At 38.4% G+C, this 22,155-nt stretch overlaps 1 protein-coding gene across 5 annotated transcripts in view; it reads left to right on the forward strand.

Annotated features, from left to right (window-relative positions):
- The window catches only part of NLGN1 (neuroligin 1), a 628,583-nt gene that overhangs the window by 311,227 nt on the left and 295,201 nt on the right, over positions 1-22,155 (forward strand). For all 5 annotated transcript variants that reach the window (XM_006260462.4, XM_059731156.1, XM_019478611.2 and 2 more), the window contains one exon: positions 8,900-9,052. In XM_006260462.4, coding sequence (XP_006260524.3) covers positions 8,900-9,052 — 153 coding nt within the window. The remainder of the gene's footprint in view (positions 1-8,899; positions 9,053-22,155) is intronic.

The raw sequence follows: 22,155 nt of genomic DNA on the forward strand, positions 1-22,155 counted from the left end.
TCTAAGCTTAAACCCACACTTTATCTGTGAAGAAAAAAGGTAATGTGTCCAAAGTTTCTGTATCGCTCCCTCACCTGTTTTGAGGTTACATACTCCTACTTCAATCTTTATTAACTTGAAGACTAGCTCTACCATATTCCTTTTCCTCAGCCCAAAGAAAAAGGGTGAAATTTGCTGACAAGACCTTGAAGTTTCCTTCAAGTAACTTTTTTGTTTTGTGATGAGAAAAAAAAAAAAGCATCATGTGATGTGCTTTGGTTCAAATGGTGTGATTTAATTCACTCTGCTAATTCTCTAAGAATGAATCTGTAGCGGGGATGTAGATAATAATCAAATACCAATAGCTTCCATCTATTGGCACCTTTGCCGGTGCTGCTAAATTGCCCCCTGAAACTTACCCAGCAAAACCTGAGCAGTATACTTCTCTACATTTAATAAGGTGGTTATCGTCCAGCCTCCTTGTGATCCTCTTCCATGTTGTGTTGCCCAGCTCTTATTCAATTTTATATCCTAATTTCAAATGCTCCAAGACATTATTATGGGACGAGTGCATCATTTTCCGAGAACCCTTTCACAAATAGTAGCCAAGCAGAGGTTAGTCCTTGTGTTCATCACGAAGTAGCAAGCTGTAAAAAGTGTGGACCACAAAGGAACAAGGCAGGAAAGAAAGGAATAAAAAGGCAAGCATAGGCCTTTTTATATTGAGTAGGTTTAAGTGTAAAGTTCTTTTCCATCTTTAATTCCTATGCTGCTCTGAAAGAGGGCCCCCTATTTTAGGTAGGCTGTACAGAAATGACGGAAAATGAGCCACAACTTTAAAGATAAACTTACTTGGGAGACAAATAAAAGAACCCAAATAGCTACCTCCTTATTTTCTTTCATCTTTCCACAGAAAAATCTGCCAAGTAACAAATCACCTGCCAAACCTTCCAGCTTTCCCCTGACATAGAATAACTGCCATAGAAGAGCTTATAGTTGAGGAAAAAAAGCTTCAGAGGACTGAACACTGAAAGTTTCGGGACAGCATAAATACAGATTAAAATAATGCCGTGCAAAGAAAAGCCAAGGCAAAGTAGTTCTGTATACGTGTAGGACATGGCCATGCAATGTTAAATCCAGTGTATTTCAAAGACTGCAGGACCTTGCCTATGTTTCTTAGAAGCTCAGAGCTCCCATTTCTCTTCTTTCTCTTGTGCCTTGTCTCAACAAAGAACCTGCATCATCACCTAAATGGACTGGAGAACGCTCCTGGTGAAGTGAATTGATGTCATATGCTGATTAGAAGAGTTCACTGTATAACAGTGATTAGTAATCCCTACTTCCATCAACTAAATGTCTCTAACCCAAGGTCAATCTTTCAGGCCCTTGCCAGTCCTGGAACTATGAAGACTAGGCTCAATAATCAAAATTGGATCTCTTGTATGTGCTCCCAGCACTAGACCAGCCTTAATTAGATAATTTTTCATTTTTGTTTTCACAGGACACAAAGGCACTAGGGCACATTACCAGCTAATGAACTGCAAACTTACAGTTTAAAAAAATGAAGGTAGTTTGAAATATTATAAGTGTAAATGTGTGCAGAAGTAAAAGTTATACAAAACTCTTTGCTTTCCTAGACTTTGTCTACTGAGTCACTCTCTCATTGGAAATGTCCCAATAGGCCAGCATCTATTGCTGACAACAGGTGCCTCTAATAGGCTTTGTCTATCTCTGGAGGTGCTAGCACACCTTTCACTAAGAACTGAGAACCTGCACATGGATAAATGTGGTTCATTTGCAGCTTTGCAGACAAATGAGTGAGAAAAAGCTAGTACAAAATGGCTCAGGAAGTGAGTAAATTGGTATCTCAGAGCTGGAAAGAAGGCTTGGTTTAATGTAAATTATTTTGGTATTTTCATCCTAGTCCTTGCCAGTTTTATGAATATATTTTTTAAAAAAAAGAAAGCAAGCACAAAGTACAGCCTTTTAAAAACATTACTACATCTTGCAAAATGGACCAATAACCAATCCTCATCATTATCATCAACTTCTAAAGTCTTCAACTAGGACTGGGACCTAGTTGTATTAATTTTGGCATAAACAGGAAGATTTTGTTACAGATAGACTCTTGTATCAAAAATACCTTATGCTCCTTGGTTAACTCACCTTCCTGGCTTAGGTACTTTTTATGGTCCCCATTTTTAAGAATCTGAGCACCATGGCTACTAAACACATCTGTGGTGTAGCATGGACTTAAACTTTTCTCCAAGTCATGGCCTATAGCCCGACTTCCCTGCTCTTTCCCACTACTTCCTCTAAAGCCTGGGGGAAGTAGTAGTTTGTGTTGTATGTTCATAGATTATAAAACTAAAAGAGACCACTTATTCTGTAGATTATTGTGATGATCTCATCTAACCTCCTGTATCACACAGGCCAGAGGACTATCCTGAATTAATTGCTTTTTGGTCTAGAAAGTATTTTCTGGCCAAGATAAGAGGGGCATTTAGTGTTGATTCAGATGTTGCCAGTGATACAGAATGTACCTCGGGGTCTAACCTGAAGGTCAGTAGGCCAAGAAAAGAAGTAAATTCCAGAATTTTGAGGGGTTTTCACTCAAGAGATGCCAGTATCCCCATTGCTTTAAAAAAATAAAAAAGAAAGGCACCAACTCAAACCTTTCACTGGTTTTTACTTGCCACAGTAGCACACAAAGAAGGACGCCATCTCTTAAGTGTCCACAACTCAGAACATTTAACATTTTGGAGACTGGTAAATAGTTGTACACATTTGTTTGAAGTACAAAATAACCACGTGATTTAGCATAATTACAGTTTCTCATGAGCTCTCGCCTGACTAGAATAGCACAAACGTTGCAATTTAGGACAAAGAGTAATTGACTGATATAAACAGAGACATCTACATTGTCTGTGCTCACACCATCACTCAGTCTCGGATTTCATGAACATCAGCGGTTCAAGATAAAAATTCCCATTGTATTTACAAATTAAATTTTGCAAAGACTATTTTTCTTCTCAGACTGAAAGCCATAATTCAGCCTACACTGAATTTTTACAGTAATTTTATTAATACTAGAAAATACCCATAGTAAAAATTCTGACAGACCCTTAATGTAAGCAGCTCTTTTTAGCTCCATTACAATTATATCATTGCTAAGCATTGCTAGAACAGTGAAGGGACTGTCAGCTTTTGCATTACTAATTTTCATCTTTTAGTAGTTTAAAATTACCACATACTTGGCTGCTTATGTCCCATGGTAATTAGACCCCTCTCTAGCTACCTATAAAGGCCTGTTAGTATTACAGCTTTCATTTCATGTTACTTTATATCTCTTGCATTTATCCAGAAGGATCTCAAAGCACTTTACCAATTTAGGAATTGCTATATAGTGATCATTTCATCCACCTCTTAAATGAAGTTACCTTTCAAGGAGGTGCAGCCAACCACTTAACAATAGACTGCAAAATGACCCAGTGGATTGACAGGAACTGAAGAACAGGAGAAGGGAGATGGAAATGGCCAGAGCATTAAGATTAAATGCTCCCACTCTTAAGAAAACTGCAATGGACTCTGTAATGATCTCCAGTTGTCAAGCCTTCAGTTTTACATCCCACTTAAATGATGTGATTTTAATGGAAGTTTGCATAGCAGGACTTGCAGTAACAGTGCCTTATGCTATATTAAAATAACAATAGATGTAGTCATGCTGTCCCATAGATTTAGACTGACAATAAATATATTCAAAGGAGCTTTTCAACTGTTAAAATCATGGCATTGGTGGGTATTATGTTCTGGCTCCACAAAATCTTGTAGGAAAAGGATTTTGGAATAAATGGAACAGGCCTCATGTAAAACCTTGGTGCACGGGGGGCATGCAGATACTATAGCAGCCAGTTCTGGAGTAAAAAGTTCCTGACTGTTTCTGTGCTGCCACATCATGTTCAAAAGACAGCTGGGCCTAACATGGATACATCTACGTAATATCAAAGCAAGAATTTTACAGAATTGCTTGATATTACAGTATTTCTGAGACCCATGGAACAAATGCAACTTTGTGGAACTTATGACTGAAGTTCCTTCTTTCCTTATGCTGTGACCAGTCATAAAGGTGAAATGTTGAGGCACAGATTATAACCTCCTTCTACTTCAGGTGACTATTAGCAGCTTTGGAGAAGTACTTCCTGCGATTTCCCTATCCTGGAGGAGATGCTTTTGTGCCAAACTGCCTTTCGGCATCATCTCTTCCTTTTCCATTTGATCATTCCCTGCAGAATTGATTGTTATCCTTGTTTCTCTGGCTTTATGGCCAAACAGCTCCAACTGAGGATGGACTTATTTATGATTTGCAGGTATAGTTATAACGCTGGCATAGCGGAAGTCGAGATTGGTGCTTCATTTTGCAGTGCACAACTAAGATAGTCTTCTCCCTGAATGGCTCACAATGTCTTTAAGGCAAGATGTAACAAGTGGTTATAGCAAGCGGTAAGAAGGAATAGGGTATGAAGGACAATGGAAATTATAAGCAGAAAATGCATTTACATAGGCCAAATAAAATAATTATCCCATGTAGGTACTAAATAAGTTGGCAGATTTGAGAATAACAATAAATGGAACCCAAAACAAATTGGAGCATGAATAAGAAGGAAAAGGATGTAAAGGATTGTGGTCAGGGTGGGATTTTGAATAGAGATGGCCCATGTACATCTTTGAAATTTTTCATATTTCTTTTTCTTTTGACCCAACATTTAATTAAATAGACCAGGTTAGAAACTAAACTAAATTCATATAAATGCACATTTCTGGGCAGAAATGCTGCATAAATAACTCTTTGGGCCTTATTCTCACAGAGCAACTTGCAGGAGTTACTGCTGCTCAGAGAAGGGGTTACAAATTAGATCCCTCCAGTTCTGGTGGGACTCTGTTGAAGTCTATAGTTACACTAGGCTGCTCCTGTCTTATGATTCATTTTGAATCACCTTCTGATTTCACTGCAACGCTGAGACAGAATTTGACCCTACTGATCAAGCGTTGCTATTCAGTAAAGAAAAGCAGCTCTGCTATGATGCATTTTACTGACGGCATATCTACATGTGCTTTTACGCATGCCTAAACTTAATGTGCATTAGCCTAATGTGCATTAAGGCAATTTAGGCATGCATCCACACGTGAACATGCTAATGTGTATTAATGCGGGTATGCAGACTGACTTGGGATTAAAGCTCACCCCAAGCCAATGTACACATACCACGTTAATGCATCTTAGCATATTTACATGTTCACTAATGTGATTTAACTATTTTGTGTATAAATGTGATACTGCTTTATGCTTGAATAGCCTTAAATCATCTCAAATAGCCTGAAATTTAGGTTCAAATAGCCTTAAATCACCATTTTTAAGGTGCATTAAGGGCATGCACATGTAGACGCATGCCCTTAATGTGCCTTAAATTGGGCTAATGCGCATTAAATGTGCACACATAGACATGCCCTGAGACTACTGCAGTACTCTGGCACAATGGACGGACATCAATTCAGAAATTAAATATAAAAAACATCTATCAAATCAGGATGGGAAGTGAAGTACTAGAGGAGTTAAGTACTCAATTCAGTGGGAATTGACTGCTTACCTTCATTGGGACTTTGGAAAATACTATCCTAGACATCTTTGTGCCAAAATGGATCTTCTCCCTATAAAAATTATTTTTTATTTTTCTGTCTGGTTTAACTTTTTAAAGTCTCAAACTGTGGGGTTTCCATCACTTCCTTAGGCAAATGCTCACAATCTAATTGAACTTGTAAGCAGGAAGTATTCCTTGCTTTTCAGTTTACATGTATGTTATCTTCATTTTATCCTATTACTTCTAGTTATTAATACCCTCTTGTATCTTACATTGCTTCCCTGTGCCAAGTGGATACGTTTTTTAGTATTCCTATATTTGGATAAAACACCCAATCCTGTTTCCTGACTTCACAGATATTGTAAAATTGATTCTCAAAACCGAAGCAATCTCCATTTGTTTCCCTTTTATTCTTCATATTAAGGCTTTCATTCTGTGTTAGAAAGCTGCAGGCACAGGTTTTGTGCTGAAGTCATGTTGGCTTTATTGGGATTCTGCATGAATGTCGGTCCTGTAAAGGTGTTTCCGGGAGTGGATCAGAACCTATGACTTGGGTCCCTGCCATACATTACATATATTATGCAACAAACTGGTTAATTGCACAATAAAGTTACACTGGCCACATGTGCAAAGTAATAATCACTCCATAAACACATCTATAAAAAATACCAACCAGCTACAAAGTTAGTGCTTGAATATGTGTACCAACTTTATAGTTTGTTTCTACCCAGCTTTAAGTTGAACTTGTGGCAGGGCCCCTAAAGAAGAACTACTTTTAATTTCTAGAAGTAGTTTCCCTTAAGTCACTGGTAGGCTCTTCAGAAAGGCTTTGTGGAGAAAATGCATATTTTAACTAGTCTGATCTGATGCGGCATGTGGATAAATTAAGAGTAATTTGCAATGCTGTCTGCCCTTAACCTTTTCCAGCATAATGTTCACAAAGAAATCATAGAAAGGCATAATGTGGGCTGAATTTATTAAAAGAATCTCTTCTTTATACCTTGAACTTTGCTTTTCTCATGGGTATGTGGTTAATATTTTTTGTTTCAGATAAAAGCCACCCATTTTTCTCTAAAAACCCCAATACTATTTTCCAGATAAATAGAACAGAACTACCAACATCCATTACCATTCACAGTTGGTATGCCGTAATTCTATGTCATTTTAATTAAAAAAGAATTCTGAAACAATCTCCCCCTGTGCTACCTCCAAGCATACAATTAGCTGTGTACAATTTCTGCTGTGAACCGTCACTTAACGATTTCAGATTAATAATTTATTATTGCTTCCTTTAGTTAGACCCATGCTAAAAAAAAAAAAGGAAGCAAAATCTGTGTGTAAACATCCACTGAAAACAAATGCTTTAAAGAATGGAGAAGGTCTTCCTTGTTCTATTTAAGTTTAAATCTTGGAAGGCCGTAATTTCATTCCATTGAAAAACATTATATGCCCTCTTAACTTTTAGACTTGGACACTTGAATGTTCAAAAAGCTTTACTATGTGCTGGGGCAAAAGGACATGGCAGGTTATTACACATAAATACCCCCAGGATTTTTTAGTAAATAAATGATAGTATGAGCACTTCCATGACTGAAAAGACTGATTCTGGGTCTTGATTAGTCTGGCATTTTCTTCAAAACAGAATCAAAATGAAAATTATAGCTATCTTATAAAAATGAATACACCTGTTCTGAACGGTTTCACCAAATTCAAATGCAGATGCTCCTAGAACTTCTTTTTTAGACCAACCCCTTCTCTTGTCATCGTCCTTGCCCTACTTATTCAAGGCAACACTGATTTATTGAGCATTGCTTTTAAATTTGGCTAGACTTAAGCCACTTAGAAGAAAACTTCACAAAGACATCCATTCTTCTCCACTGATATTTCCTGACAGTGGAAGGAAAAAAGTTTGAATATTATTATCATGAAAAAGTTTTCTTTCAACAGGATTCCCCATTATGGAAACGTTACAATCTTTGAAACCTGCTGTTTTTCAGGTTCGCTTTGAATGCAACATTGTGCGCTGGAAGATGGCGGGCCAGTAACAAAACCGCTTGAAATATCATTTAATACAGGTGTACCACAGCAGTTATTTTTTCCCCTTACTCTCACACATTTCTTTCTAATTCTCGTGAAATGTTTGATAACCTTTTGGGGCCAGTTTTATTTTCAGTGCAGCGTAGCTTCAAAAGCCATTATTGTTGTCTCATAATGATGAGATGCTTAAGCTTTCATTTTTCAGAACTTGCCCTTCAATACGTTTTTTAACTCAGTGTCAAACATCCACATTTCAGTCTCTGTAGATGCATCAATTTACAAAACTCAATTTCCTCATTTGATTTTCTTAATATTGCTTTATAATTGCATCCAGAATTAAAATGAAGGGAACAGAGATACAAATCCCCCCCCCCCCCATTTATTTAGTTTTTGTTTTGCAGCACTTTATGGATAGACAAATTTACTATTTTCCCCATATGGTCACATATTGTTCCTGTGGATCTGGTGGATATTTTTGCATATTTTTCCTGTGGATCTTTCTGGCAGCAGGAAAAAATCAGACTAGATATGTATGTTAAAAGCCTAATTTTAGGCAGCAATTATTCTACATCTTGACTAAAGTACAATTTTTATTTTCTCAAGTTTAGCCAATATAGTCAACTGACTATTTTCCCTAATACTCTATAGCACAAGATCATATTCAGTTGAGGTCTAAAACCATCCTGTTTTCTCTGGTGCCTCCAAAGTAATTTGTACATAAACTTCAGGTGCACCTTAAGAGTTGTCTTTATATACCCTGTTTACAAGTTGGTGCTCTTATATTGGAAGCCACAGAAGAATATGACTTCACCAAATTGACATCAGCTCAGATCCCTTTCAGCTTAATTACACAACGATGTCTTTGTGTGTGTATACAATACTAAAAGGCAGGATTTTCAAAAAGCATCCAACATGGGTTTAATTCTGCTCTTACTGAAGGCCGTGGGTATTTTATCAACAACTTCACTGGGGGCAGAATCAGGTCACGTACTTCCCTCGCATAACCTTGAACAACTGCTATCACCGCATCATACTTTTTCATACTTTTTATTTAGGCTCGCTAGTATATTACTTTTTAACAAAGTTTGTACTTTTATGCCTTCCTTCATTCTATTAAGGCTAATACAAGTTGCTTGAGAAACACTTAAATAATAGCCTAAGTAGAAATATATATCTCTTGCATGCATCTTTTTTTTTCTTTTTTCAACTTTCTTGAGACTAAAATGTTTCTCCATATTTTTTTCCAGACATTCGGGACAGTGGGGGACCTAAACCAGTGATGGTGTATATTCATGGAGGATCCTACATGGAAGGCACTGGAAATTTGTATGATGGTAGTGTTCTGGCAAGTTATGGCAATGTGATAGTCATCACAGTCAACTATCGCTTGGGGGTACTTGGTAAGAAGCTTTCGGATTTAAATTGATCCTTTTTATCTGCAATGCACTTCATATTATTCATGAGATAATGCTCAGAAAACTGCTTATTTTCTTTGGTTTATAAAGCTTCCTTCCAAAATGAAAGGTTTGTATTCTGTGGATTCAGTGTAAAATTGTCACCACTATTATGTAGAAAAACTTAAAATTATGCTTCATATTTAATCATAGAAATACACCAGGCAGATGTTCAGATTGGCCAATCTTGTGTTGCTTCCAACTGTCTTTACGAATGTAACAGTGATTAGACTTGTGTATGCTATGGACAAAATGGAATGGAAATCATGTTAAAGTGCTAATTCAGAGACAGGGAATTTTTTATTGTGAAGGAATAATTTGTTGATCACTGGTTTTCTGTCCTTTGATGGAACAAGCGCATTTGGTATAAATTTGAAGTTTTTAACACTCAACTGTGCCTTTGTTGATGTATTTGGATTCCTTTGTGGTTTACAACATGAAGTGTCAGTCCAATTCATATACATTCAACATTTTCTAGATAGGCTAAACGAATTGGAATAGAAAATATTCTTTCTGATTGTTTAGATTACTTGAGTTATAGATGCTAACATGGTTGGTTTAAATAAAATAGAATTGTGATGCGTTGCCCAACTAGCTATTTCCAATTGGTTGGTCTTTCTCAAAAGCAACAGTTTGCTCTTTGTTTGGTATGGACAAGCTTATGACAGATCAGACCGGTCTCCAGAGAATAGGATAATTGTTGTTTTCAGCTCTGTACTCTGCCAAACTGTTTATAGACTGAAACCTTTGATAACAGGAATTGAATTCTAGGATATGGTGTAAGTTGATATTGCAATATAGTGTATCAGAGCATTTTATGAGAGAGTCATGATGGCACTATATATAATATCCAAAATGGCTTGATAAGCTGGCAGCAGTTCACAGACTGCGGGGTTAGTTCAGAAGGCCAGTGAATGTTATTCTTGATGTATTAGTAACAAGAAAAGGTTACTGAGCTTATTGTACATGTTGCTTTTGTTCTTCTTTCCATGGTCACACTTCCTCACTCCCCAGTTCCTCCGTGTTTAGAACTCACCTAGTCTTTTCTGGAATTCATTAATTCTTACTGGCTCTTCTGGGTAACTTCCATCTGTCGATTACCCTTTTTGTTAAAAACTGGGGAATTGAACAGAATGAATTTGACTTTCTCACTGTTCTCCCTTCTTTGTTTTTGAATCTAATTCTAAGTTTAGTATAACTTTAGTTGTATTACATAGCACCCACCAATATTCATATATTCAGTAATAGCTACTACCGTATAACTATCTGTATAGTATTCTCCTCTCATTCATGTTGTTATCTTTTACAGTGTGACCTGGTAATTTTGAGGGTTTTCCCTGATCTGAAGGCTTTGGGCACATGTTGATGCTAAAATTTGTTATTTAGCCTTCTAATCAATAGACTGTATTACCTCACTCTTTAATTAGCATGTTTTTTAATGTTTATTTGGACCTGTTGTCTCTGACATTATCAGTTTACATTTATCTATCCTAGACTAGGCTCTCAAATGGTGCACTGTTTCCAATTTGATTGCATTAGTTCTTGTTTTGCTAGTTCCTAAGTACATATGTAACCATCATGCTGGAAAGTTTGCTTTAAGTACCAAAGATGAACTTGGCTTCATAGAAAGTAAAATATTATCTTTGGATAGCATCACAGATTCTTACTAAGCAATGTCTTACTAAGGGGCCTTGTTTCTTGTTGCCCTTTGAGCTACTTAAATGGTGATTGGCATTAGTGCTAGCTCAAGTTTGGAGCTGTCGCACCTTAAGGCTGAAAACCTTTTCCGACTGTCCCCCACCTGCACATCTGTGGCTTGCTACTGGCAAGCAAGAGCATGACTAAAAACTACAGCTGTGAGTTGCCACTAGAAAGCTGGTGAGCCAGGACAGGCTTCTATCCCCGCTGCAGGTGGGTGTGTGTGAGAGAGATTGGGTTGGCGGGGTTGGGCATATGAAGCTGGGAGTAGAGTGTTAATAGGATGGTGGTGGGTATGAAATGGGAAGTGGAAAGGAAATGGGAATGGGGGACAGGTAGTGAAATGAAGGAAGTCAACCACTGAAGAATAAAATAAAAAGTATAAAAAAAAAAAAAAAAAGAGACAGTAAATTAAAGATGGTCTCACGCTTTAATAAACTGGGATTGAGGTGTGGGGGATGCTGGTTGTGCTTCCTGGGAGCAGTGAGAGAAGACACTTTTGGAGGAACTACTGCATGTGCCTTAAAAGGAAGCCTCAGCTCATGGGGACCTGATTTGGTCCCCCTACCTTGGATCTGCCCCACTTCCAGACCCGACCATGCCTTGCAACCTGGCTAGCTGACATGTGCTCTGCAGGCTGTTTGGACAGGGTTGCACCCCTGGGGGTAGAAAGGTCATACTCCTGCAGGGTGGGAAGTTTTGCTTTGGTGCCAGCAATTCCTGCCAGGGATCAGAGTTCAGGGGGTAGAAAGTTTGTCCGCACAGAAGAGGAGGGTGGGTGAGGGGACACTGCATCCTGGGATACTGGAGGACTGCAACTTGGACTCCCCTCATCTGTGGGGAGTGGGCACATGCTAATAGAACACAAGCAGGGTATCACGGATCAGAGATAAGCCTGCCCTTAAAGCTGTGTGGTGTGTGTTTATAGCTAGTTTCAGGTGTTAGTGTGGATAGCCCAGGGGTTAAGAGCTCCAGGAGCTGCCTAAAATTAATGTGTAACAAAGCCCTAAGATTGGAAATGTTCCAGCTGTGTTCATTCCTTAGTTCTCCTTTTAGTTTGCATAGTGTTTTACACAGCAGCTAGGGAACGAGAACCGTTTTTCTTTTTGATTGTGACCTGTGATTTTAAAATCACTAAAACAGAACCAAAGTCAGTTACCGCTGTAATATTTTGAACTACTTTCAAGTCACCTTTTAAAAAATTGACCAGATTTCAAGCTGACAGTCTTCCCTTAATATAATAAATACACCATTAAATTACAGATAAAATGACTGTTCACATACTCTGTATCTGGAATGATCTCTCTCGCTCATCATCATATCCTGTTAAAATAAATTATGCCAACATTTAGAATCACAGAATCATAGAAAATTAAAGTTCAAAGGAACCTCAGCAGGTCATCTAGTCCAACCTCCTACTCAAAGCAGAACCATCCCCAACTAGATCATCTCTGCTAAGGGCTTATCTAATTGGGTCTTAAAAACCTCCAAGGATGGAGATTCCACCACCACTCTAGGCAACCCGTTCCAGTGCTTCACCACCCTCCTAGTGAGAAAGGTTGGATATAAAAGAAAACTTAAACTCCCCTTTCTGCAACTTGAGACTATTACTTTTTGTTCTGTCATCTGCCACCACTGAGAACAGTCTAGTTCCATCCTCTTTGTAGCCCTGCTTCAGGTAGTTGAAGGCTGCTATTAAATCCCCCCTCAGTCTTCTCTTCTGTATCACTGTTTCACACTTCTATTTCACTATATATCCACTGCAGCAACAAAGCAGAGATTAAAAAGAACTTCTGCAATATTCAGTTTTATGCTCTGCCTTGCATCATTAAACTTTGCTTTCCTTAAGATGATCGTTGCTGATACTAGCAGGCAATAGGTATAAAAAAGCGTAACGCAGGTGTTTTGATGTAAAGGTGGGAAATGCCAACTTTTATTGATTTCATTTAAAAATATTACTTAGCAATAAAGAGCTTTCCAGAAAATGTTAATTGTGGCAGTCACCATTAATAAATATATTAATGGTTTGGACATATAAAATGGCCTATTTTCAAGGCCTATTTTCCAAGTCAAACAGTACCCTCATTGCAACCCTAAGAGAAGATTTAGGGGCATAGTATCTCTCACCTGATATCACCTTTGCATGCCATGGCTTATTTACTTGAAACTTGTGCTGGGAATTGGAGATGCGCTTTGGAGGTGAAATCTCTTTATCTAGCAAGAGTCAATGGGATTTTTGCCGTTGACTTCAGCTGAGCCAGGATTGCATTCCTTCTTGCGTTCTTATCTTGGGCCAGTTATAAAATGCTTTAAAATACATTAGTAAACATATTAAGTAAAGCCAATAGTTATGGATGTGTGCAGAAAAGGGGAGGGAGAGAATGTTTTGGGGCAGAATTGGATGTCCCGGCAAGCTTTTATATAATACATAGTCGGTGAGTCTACACGTGCCCACCACAGCACAGTTGTTACTGTGCTGCCATTTAGTACTTGCTTTAGGAAGTACTAAATGATGGTGCAGTAACAACTGTTACTGTGCCATTCCAGTGGTGCAGTTATTTTTAGCGCCCGTGTTGCTGTAGCAACACACTATAGTGAGACGACTCATTGCTACGGCGACATAGTGTCGGCATCATGGTTTGTGCCCGCTGACACTATGTTGCCATAGCAGTGAGCTACGTCACCACGGTGCATCGCTACAGTGACATAGCATCATGTATAGGCGCTCCCAGTACAACATTTTAGAAGTAGTTCTTTTTTTTCAACCGAGATGTCACCTGAGGAAGTAGCCAGGATTACAGGGACAGCAAAAAGGTTATAATACCCTCCCTCATTTTTTTTTTTAGTTCTGAGACTGAAGTATCCACCAATATGAGGGTGTCTTTAGAAGTTTTTGTGAACCTATACAACTTCTAATAATCCTCTTTCCATGTTCAAATAGTCTTTTCTCTCTCAAAAATAGAAAAAGTAAGCTTTTTTTAGCTTATTACTTAGCCAGTACTCTTGGTCAAGTCAAGCACTTTTGAATTATTGCTTTTTGCAAAATAATCGCAGGCATAATTAACACCTATAATTACTGCTCCTTCTAGTTTAAATCTTATTTATCATTTCTGAATACTTGGCATAAGCTTCAAACTCCAATCTGTTTTTGATTTTTTTCAATTAAGGCAGAAACAATCTTGAGCAGGTGGTTGGGTAAGAGGACCTCATGAGGACCCTTCCAGCCCTACTTCCCTGTGATCCTGTGAACTAACTTTGAGGGAGGGGAAAAAAAAGTGTTACATTATCTGAATAACCGTGGTCATCCTGCCTGAGAAGTTCTGCAGTTTATTTCCAAGGGACTTTCTGACTTGAAATATTTTCTGATTCATGCTCTAGAGTTTGTTTAGACCTTTTTTTGTGTATGCACATTCTTGGTCTTGTACTAATTTCTGGTTTAATAATCAGATGATTTTTTTCCAATGCTATTTTTTTTTTTCACCCCACTCCGGGGACAGTTGAGGGACAGTGGTTTTATGCAGATCCAGAGGTGCATCACTGTTCAGCCAATTAGCAATGGCATCTTCAGAGGGAGCTCACTATTAGCCACAGTATTGCCTTCCCATGTAAAAGCTGCACAGGAAGAGAAATCATGCTAGAGCAACTTCGTTGTCTCATCTAGTGGCAAAGGAAATTCTGGGAGTTTACAAAATTCTTTGAACATGTCTTAAGACAATAAAGCTGCTTACATAGTGTTATGATTTAAATGTTAGAAGCCAGGGTAGATATGCACCTTGTGGACTAACTGAATAGGTTAGTCTGTTTAAGGTGCAAATATACTCTACATTCTTCCCGACTTCAGACCAGCACGGCAGACTAACTACTTCTCTATCAAATGTTAGAAGTCAACTGAAAGAAAACAATGTCCAGATTGAAAGAGTAGATTTAAAGCAAGCAACTTGGAACCAGATGAATTCTGTGGCCCAGTTTTATCCTGGTTTGAAACATGTCTCTGAATTAAAGGCTGTTATAATCTTTCCTTAACTAATTACAAGAGGGAAAGGAGAGCTGTTTGCTATGGACAGTTGGGGACTATTAAATGAAAGAGAAATGGAATTGCACTGTTTATAACTTGTGGCCTTTTATATTCTGTTTAAAAACAAGTCCTCTGCAATCTGTCTTTCCAGGTGATGGATGGTAAGTGATATCCTTGAACTTTGTGCCGAGAACACAACAGTCCGTGCTAATCTAGTTTTATAGCTGTTTTTTGTTAAAAAGGACCCTATAAATAGGATGCGTGTGTATATAGATATAGATCGATATTGATTTATATCAATATCGATCTATATAGATCGAGATCTATATTTATCTCTATATAAATATAAATAATCAAACATTCAGATGCTCCTGGTTATGTTGTGGTAATTTTTCCCTGCTGAGAAAGATTTAGCTATGTTAAATTCTGTAATTATATGGTAGCCCTTTAAATATTAAGAAAAATATTGACTGTAATTGGATTAAAAACAAACAAATAAAACAACCTAGCCTGCTTCACTGTATATTCTACTAAATGGCCTCTTCCTGTGCCCCTCTTCCTGTGCGTTGGCTGGGTGTAATGAAATGGCTGCAGATATACGGTAGAACTGGGTTTGGTTTTTTGTTTTTTTTTATACGGATGGGCCACAGTCCAGTTAGTTCACCGAGGGCTGTCAAATTAAGGAGGAGCTGCTTAGGTACTTGCTGCAGCTTTTACTTCGCAAGCACCGCTTTTCTGAACAGCTGGAGCACAGCCATGGTCTCATGCTGCTGACTGCAGAAGAGGTGCCCTTTGCAATAAAAGCTGCAACAAGCGGCTGGCGTGCTCCAGTGGTCCCACCTGGTGTTTGCTGTGGCTCTGTACACCCCGGTTAGTTCACAAACCCTCATCTTTACAGGCGGTAAGAACCTAACCCCGTAAAGAATCCATGGTGCCTCACCCTTTTGTGTTTAGGCACCATGGATTTAAAATCAAATCTTTACCATTTTTCACCAGGGCATTTACGATATTAAATGCTTGATGAGCTGTTTGGGATATTTTCAAGGTAGCTCTTTCAACAGAAATATAAACTAGAAATATACAGGCTAGAAAGAAAACCTGTTTATTATCAACAGATTACTAACAGTTCATACTACCTGTCTGCGTACCCCCTTCACTCATGGATCTGGAAAGGCGAAATATAAATGCCGGTTAGACCCCTGTGTTTGCGTAGCTTGACATACCTGCATACTCCTGGCTTATTTTCTTCATGTAATATCGCCAGAATTCAGTATTTCTGGGAACTAGTTTATTGTGCCAGTCAGTCAGCTACGACACTCAGTGCTGTTGCGATTGGCATAGAAATGCCAGTTAATTATATTAATTAAAACCAGTTTTCCTGATGCTGCAGTTTCCTATCTGTATAGAGCTGCTTAATAGGTAATGCTTTTAAAAGTGTCATGGAGAGAAGACCTGCCGGATCAGTCACAAGTTGGCACTGATTGAGAAACACCTACCTTCTCTGCATGTCTCCTATTAACCTCTTCATGTCTTTGTAGTTACTGTAGTACTTAATCTTTGTATCCTATTCTGAATGCATGATGGTGTGTTGATGTTAAAATACAATGTGGCTTTCTCTGTACTGTACCTTCTCTCTGGTACAAACTTTCTGAGAAAACTGTACAGCATTCAGTAATAACGACTCACCTAAATAATACAGGGGGAGAGACCCCGTATTTCTCTCCTTGGTACCATGATGGTTCCTTGTACATTTGGTATTTAGTTTAAACTTGGGTATTTCTTATAAGAAAAATACATCAGACAGTTCCAAGATTGTATTTTATTTACCTCTGATTTATAGCATGTAGTATCCTTGTACCTCATGTGCATGCTATACACCATGGACGAAATTCTGATTACAGTGAAGTCAATGCAACATTTGTTATTGATTTCCACGAGCCAGGATTTCACACTGGTTTTTGACCTCCTAGGTGGCAGAAGTCTGTTTTATGCAAGTGTAGCAATTCTCAATTCTGGAATTTTGTTTAAAAGGGTTTCTTTTTTTTATTTATACGCTCTTTTAGGTACTCTAGTTACAGCAAAGGCAGTTTAAGAACCAACATCTAATAGCCATGTGATTTCTGGTACTTCTTATAATCTTGCAAATACTCTGGTAAATTGAATTGCTCTTGATGCTAAATGCTTCCTTTAATAACATTTATGGTATATGCTTGCACTGCTTTATTGCTCCTGTATAGAACATTGAAAAATAGCCTGTATATTAATAACTAATAAAAACAAATATTGATATGAAAGCAAGCAGGGAATCTTTATTTTATGCTTATATTCTACAATGCCTTTTCCTACTTTTTGTACCCTTGATAAAGTGATGAACCTCTCTTGGAAATATTAATATATTAATTAATATCTCTTGGAGATATTAATTTTCTCTATAGAATGTTAGGCTGTTAATAAGGTTTGAATGAATGTTTCAGTTCTAGGGAATACTTAATTCTTATTTAACCTCCAAGTAACCTATCTTTGGTTTAGAAAAATGCTTGCTGACTATAGACTCTTAAGATTTTTCACTTGTCATGGTTCCTCGTGTTTGAAGATATCTTCATGCTCCAAATAGCTGGTCTTTTAAAATGTCTCCCCCTAGGTACTCTTGGAGTTATATTTTTTGGTGATGACTAGGGACCTACTTAATTTGCAGTTCTGCAGATTTCATGGAAACCTCGAAATCCGGGACTGTCCACAAAATCAACAAAAACAAGAAAAGTGAACCTTTAGTAAAAATAAAATGCTGGCTCCCCAATGGGATCCAGTGGTCCTTGCTGCTGGGAGGGGAAGGTGCTGACTGCCGGGGCGGCACAAAAAGCAGCAGGCAAGATGGCAGCTGGCCCCTCGTCCCACTGCCAGGGTCTTTCTGCTAATCAGCACTGAGGCAGGGTGGCCCAGTCAAGACAGTGGCTGCCCCCTCCTCCTCCTCCTCTTCCTTGGAGCCTTCCTGCCAATCGGTGTCAATGGGCGGGGCCTCTCTACCAATCAGTGCCAAGGGGTGGGGCTACCATGAAATGCCTGGAAAATCAGGTCTGTGCACCATGAGAGGGAGTGTAGAGCCCTTTGTCTTGCCATAATTTAAGCAGGTCCCTAGCCAGGACTCTGTTTTGAAGATGTAATGTTCTGTTTGGCTTTTACAATGTGTTGTGTTTTTAGTGTCCACCTCCACGTCCATGTAAGGTAGATGAGAATCCAGCAACTTAAAGATGCAGTTAGGCACCTAGTGGGATTTTCAGAATTGCCTAGGCAAGTGAGGTTTTTTTTAAAGGTCTTAAGAAGTGGTCAACTTCAAATCAACAATTACAGACATGTCCGACTCCAACCGATTTTCAGAATCGGTGAATCAGGTGTTTGAAATTAGCTTCTTAACCTGCTTGTGCACTTTTGGAAATCCTACTGTGTGCCTGTCTGCATCTTTTGATGCCTATATACATTTGAAGCTCTGGATTTAAGTGCTTAACTGCATTTTGAAAGCAGTATTTAGGTGACTGAGTCACTTAGGCCCTTCAGAAAATGCTGCCTGTTGTGTCCAGTTCTGCAATGTTTGCTTCAGTATTACTCATGCAAATACTCTCTTAACCTCTATGAAGCTAAACTTGGCAGAAAAGTGCGGCTCAGGGCCTAGACACATGGTACATTAGTGGTGATATGTGCGGTATTGTGTGCACTGATCAAAATTACACTGATGTCCACAGTAGAGAGACAATCAGGTATTCCAAGAACTGCTCTAAACGAGTGCTAATACAGAACTTCACCTCTGGGTGGTGGGCAGAGCAGGTGGTAGCTGGTTCTCCTATAATTTTATCCTTGATTTTTTTTTTTTTTTTTCCAGAGTAGTTTTCCAGCTGATTCGAGTTACAGTGCTACAGGGCTGTATGACGTGTGCTTGCTTCTTGCTAACACAAGTAATTGCCTCCTGTATCTAAGCCCTTGATGTGAGTAAGGGGCAGGCTGGCTTGTGGTAGTCAAATATCAGAAGGAAAGACAACCACAATGAAAGATTTTTAATTGGTCATACAGTGGAGTTTCCTTTTATAGTTCATAGTTTAATATTCAGTAAAACTTAGGGAAATGTTAGATCATTAGCATCAATGACAAGCACATCCATTATCATTTTATGAAACTTTAAGTTGCTGTCAAGAGAGAGCATTTTATTTAGTCTTTCTACCGTACTACCAAAGGCTCTCTGGTGAGCCTTCCTCACTGCTACCCTGTTTGAGTAAAAATGATAGATGAATGGAAGATTATATATTATTGCCTAATTAAAAGTACATTAAAGTGAAAGTAAAGATGGGAAATTAATAACAAAACACATCAAAATGCTCCAGTCAAAACTATTCATTTAAGCTTCTTGAATTGGAAGAACATGCAGGGAATAAAATTCACAATCTCTTTTGGGGGTCCTTAACAGCTGCATACCAAAGCTTCTGCTCTGTGCTTTATCTCCCCTGTCCCCCCCCCCTCCCCCAAATTCTTAGTATTTGGAAAATGGAGTTTTAACATTGTGAGGTTACATGATGTTATGCATTAGGCAAAGTTTTCATGATGCCCTGCTTGACCCTTCTTGTCCTTGGAGCATTAGCGTTTTCTAGATCACTAGAAGCATATAAAGTAAGTAAGTTAATGTTGCTAGATAATAGAGTTTAAAGGTTTAGGTAGCTATCAAGGTGCTTTGACAGCATTAATCTATTAGAGTATGTAGGTATGTATATACCAGATATCAGCACCACGTACTCTGATTAGCCTGACTTGGGCTTCTATGAGCATATAAAATGATGCCTTTTTAATATAACAAGTGACCTCAGGGTAACCTTAGATCATATGAAGCCCAACCACTACTCACCTAGATTTACAATGCCCTAATTTCATAGGTCAGTTAATAGGATTAGCATTCAGGTCTCAGATCGGCTGTAATTCATGACATTTAAGTGGCTTTTTGTAAGGAGGTATTAGCCAAAGGGAGTCATGTATGCAGTGAAGCGGAGAGGAAAGAGAAGATTGCCATACTTGAATCTGTACCATCAAAATGACAAAATGGACTTACAGTAAACAATAGGTTACTGACTAGATATGTTTAAAGGGTCAACTGCAGTGCACAGCAGGCAAGATATTTATGAAATGGCCACCTGGAATATATAGTGCACTTATAAAATGAACCATTTCTTTTCCCTCTGTGCTTTTTCTGGCACTACAGATTGACATTATCCATTTGTTTAGATAGATGGACACACTGTTGATTTCATTTTTTTAAAGGCATGAACACACCATTTTGTTTGCCACTGACACATGGGTTTCTATCATAGTACAGGTGTGTTCTAAATAGCAATTTTTCCCCAGCATTTGTCCCTAGACTTTTTGGTAAATTGAAAAAATAACAAATAACAAATCTGAAAACCATCCCTTCTGGCATAAGAGCAGTTTGTCACTTCTGTTGAGCGAAATTATTCTTTGGTAAGATGAATGTCTTCTGATCAATATTTAATCATATGATAACATTATTTTAGTTTTGCCAAATAGCGGTTTATCTTCAAGAGTATAAGAAAGTTCAGCTTGATACTCTGCAAACTATACAGAAAGAAGTATGCATTTAGGGCAAAAATACCAGACACCCAGCATGCTACAGGGCAAACACTAAACCAAGTTCTTTACCCTACTTACCCAGAACTGTCACTGAACCCTTGCATCTGTTGTTTCCTTCCAGTAGTTACCAACTAGTTACGTGTTCATTAAAGTAGTATTTAAACAAACTACTTTTTCTTACTGTTGTGAGTCCCTTATATATACAAGAAAACACAGGGTATGTATATAGGGAGCAAGGCAGTGTCATGCAGAGAGACCTCCATTAATTCTGTGCACGGGCAGATACAGGATTTTGAAAAGTGGGGTGTGAGTGGTGTGGTGAGTCATCATCATGTATAGCACAATACACATTTTTCTCTGGTTAAAGAGAAAGTAGAAGGTTTACTAATATATATGGGTCCAATTCTATATTACCACGTTTAAGATAAAAGCAAAAACAATATACATTTTTTTGAATGTGTACTAATTTGCTAGCTTATATATTAAGTTTAGACAGATATAGTCCAACGATATACTGGTTTTTTAGTCCTGTATTTGCTATTGTTAAATGTATTTCTCTTGTTAAGATTTATAAAACAAAATCTAGCCCTCTTGAGCTTCTTGACAGTTCATCAAACACTTCACTGTCAATCACTTCCACACCTGAGTTAATGTTCTTTTGAGTTAATATTACCAGACTTGAATTAAGGTTTTTAGCTGAAACTAAAAACAGTCTGCAAGGCTGTGAAGAGAGATATTATCCGGAATCACTAAAAGACAGCAAAATTGAGAAGAAAGGATAAATTGATTAATGGAACATCAAAACCATTTTAAAAAGAGGGTGGGTCATTAACACCTATGGAGTGAAGAGAGATTAGCAGGAATCTAGTTTATTGTAAGGAATCATGAAATCAGTAGACTCCCTCAGCACTATCTGACGAGAAATACTGCTCACTCTTTTGGGCAGTTGGTTTTAGAGTTGGGGCGGAGCAGGAATTGAAGAGTGGTATAGCTGCAGCACTGCACCCCAACCCCTTGATTCATCTCTGAATCTGTGCATGGAGTACAGCGATGTTATTCCAACACTGGTCCCAGGCTAATTAGCTCTGCCAAGAACAAGGTTTAATAGCCCAGGCACAGAGCTGTACTTATGCAGCTACAAGCATGCACAGCCAATTAAGATTATCTATGCACAGTGCTACCTTGCATTTTGTATTCATAGCCATAGTGATCCACGTCTTCATGTGCATTGTTGGGAGAATAGCTGTGGTGTAAATGAGACTTTTAGTAGCCTGGTCCCAGTGGGTGCCTGTAGACATGCGGGGAGGCTGCTCTGACATGCTGTAATTACAGTGCATCGGAGCAGACTCAATAAATCAAGTCTGCTGCACGTTCTAATTCGTGCATCTCCAGCAGCCTCTGTGTCTCATGTACCGGCATCCCCACACTGGTAGAGGTTCTTTAACTAAAACTGTTTCGATGAACTTTAGTTAAGGAGCCCCAACTGTCATTTTGAAGTGCAGGGACGCTGATACATGTGACACTATGGGCAATTTAATTAGAGCGATTCTTGGAGCCGTTCTAATTAAAGCACCCCCCTTCCCCACCTCTGGAATGTGTGTAAAAATACCCTGTGTTAGCAAGCCGAGGTGAAGGTACTTCAACGTGTACTCTGGCCCATAGTTTCCTTATGTCCTATTGCTTTTTCTCAGGCAGAGACTTTGAGGTAAATAGT

This window comes from Alligator mississippiensis, chromosome 7, assembly GCF_030867095.1.
Source record: "Alligator mississippiensis isolate rAllMis1 chromosome 7, rAllMis1, whole genome shotgun sequence".
NCBI lineage: Eukaryota > Metazoa > Chordata > Crocodylia > Alligatoridae > Alligator > Alligator mississippiensis.